Here is a 1,494-nt window from a genome sequence, read left to right as displayed (position 1 = left end):
CAAACACAGAACGAGGGAACCACCACGGAACCATTAATCAAATTGTCGTGCCCGGAAATGAACTCGAAATCGATGTTCGTGTTTTGATCGATCACGGAAGGGCCGGCGGGAGAGTAGCACCGAAAAAGAAACTTACACAATCACCATCTTGTGGCCGCGATCTTCGGTATCGTCGTCGAAGCTGGAACTCTCTGCGTTTGACGAATCACTCCAAGTTCCCACAAATGTTAAATGTTGCTCCCCACAGCTAAACAATTTACGATGGGTCGATGTCGACGGAGTTTTAATTGAATTCTGGTCCAGTAATTAAATTTCATTCAACAAACACCGATCACTGGGACTAAAACCAATGCCATGCTCGCTATTTGCGACACACATAAGCGGACACTGGCCACTGCACTGCACGATGTTGAAGACTTGGCGTAAAATATCTCCTCAGAGTCTCACTGAGTCGTATCTCAGTTGCGATCTTGCAGTTCAAATGTTACTTCTTCATCTTCTTTTGTTTAATCCAATAATTCGAATCACGATTCGAGAACAGAATACACAACACATTCGGTAACACAAACAAACCAACAAACAAACAACGGTACGTGTCCGTTTTCGGATCTGATCACGATCGCAGAGGAGATGCACGTCCTTTCGGGTCGAGTGCGCCCAGTCGAGTAACGTAAAGTGAGAGTTGATCCAGCTGCTGTACCCCTGAACACGGCAACATTATCCTGAGCGGCATAAAACTCTGCCACGAACTCTCGATGCGCTCTCTCTCTCTCTTGGAAATTGTCCCCTTCAAAGCATAGCTCAACATAAGCACCCTCTTCAACCCTCGTTTGCAGTGCCACCATAACTCGTTGGGCGGAGTTATGCTTCGGTGCCGAGCGTTGATTGGATCACGAACCACGAACCGTCTCTCATCGTCATCATCATCATCACCTTTCGAGAGCATCATCAACGTTTCGCCTTCCTATGGGAGACTTCAATGACGATGACTATCCCAATATGCCGGCTTGTTGCGCGGTCTTAGCGTTAAGCGAACCGCCACTTGACGGGACCGCAGATCCGGGCTCCGGATACACACAGGGCACACATTATGTTTTAATTATCGATCCACAATTGAGTTCCGACGGACGAACGGACTGGGCTCCTTAACCTCCAATCCTCCGGTTCCAAGGCGGGGCGGGTGACCTTTGCAATGGCTGGCAAGATTGTGGTCCGGGCCATTTGGTGGACCTTTCTCAACGTACGTAAGATGCCGGAGGTGACAATTTATGCGACAATCTGTGGCACTCGCCCCTCAACCACCACCACCATCATCATCTTTGTTCTATGATCCTGAATGAAGTGTCTCTGGTGCGTTCTGTTCTGCTCTGGTGAGGCATCATCTGTGGTCAACCAGCAGATTTTTCTACAACGAATACGTTTGCTGCTGTTGCTGCTGCTGCCGATGTGGTTCTGACCTCTGGAGTGATCGTGGCGGTGTCATCGTGGCGTGGC

At 49.1% G+C, this 1,494-nt stretch overlaps 1 protein-coding gene across 1 annotated transcript in view; it reads right to left on the bottom strand.

Moving 5' to 3' along the window:
* The window catches only part of LOC126575678 (transcription factor glial cells missing-like), a 2,186-nt gene extending 2,039 nt beyond the window's left edge, over window positions 1-147 (bottom strand). Inside the window, exon 1 of the mRNA XM_050236492.1 lies at window positions 137-147. Within this exon, the coding sequence (XP_050092449.1) occupies window positions 137-147 (11 nt within the window). The remainder of the gene's footprint in view (window positions 1-136) is intronic.
* Between the last annotated feature and the right edge of the window lie 1,347 nt (window positions 148-1,494).

Source organism: Anopheles aquasalis, chromosome 2 (assembly GCF_943734665.1).
Source record: "Anopheles aquasalis chromosome 2, idAnoAquaMG_Q_19, whole genome shotgun sequence".
Classification (NCBI taxonomy): domain Eukaryota; kingdom Metazoa; phylum Arthropoda; class Insecta; order Diptera; family Culicidae; genus Anopheles; species Anopheles aquasalis.
This window is presented reverse-complemented; position numbering and strand designations above follow the sequence as displayed.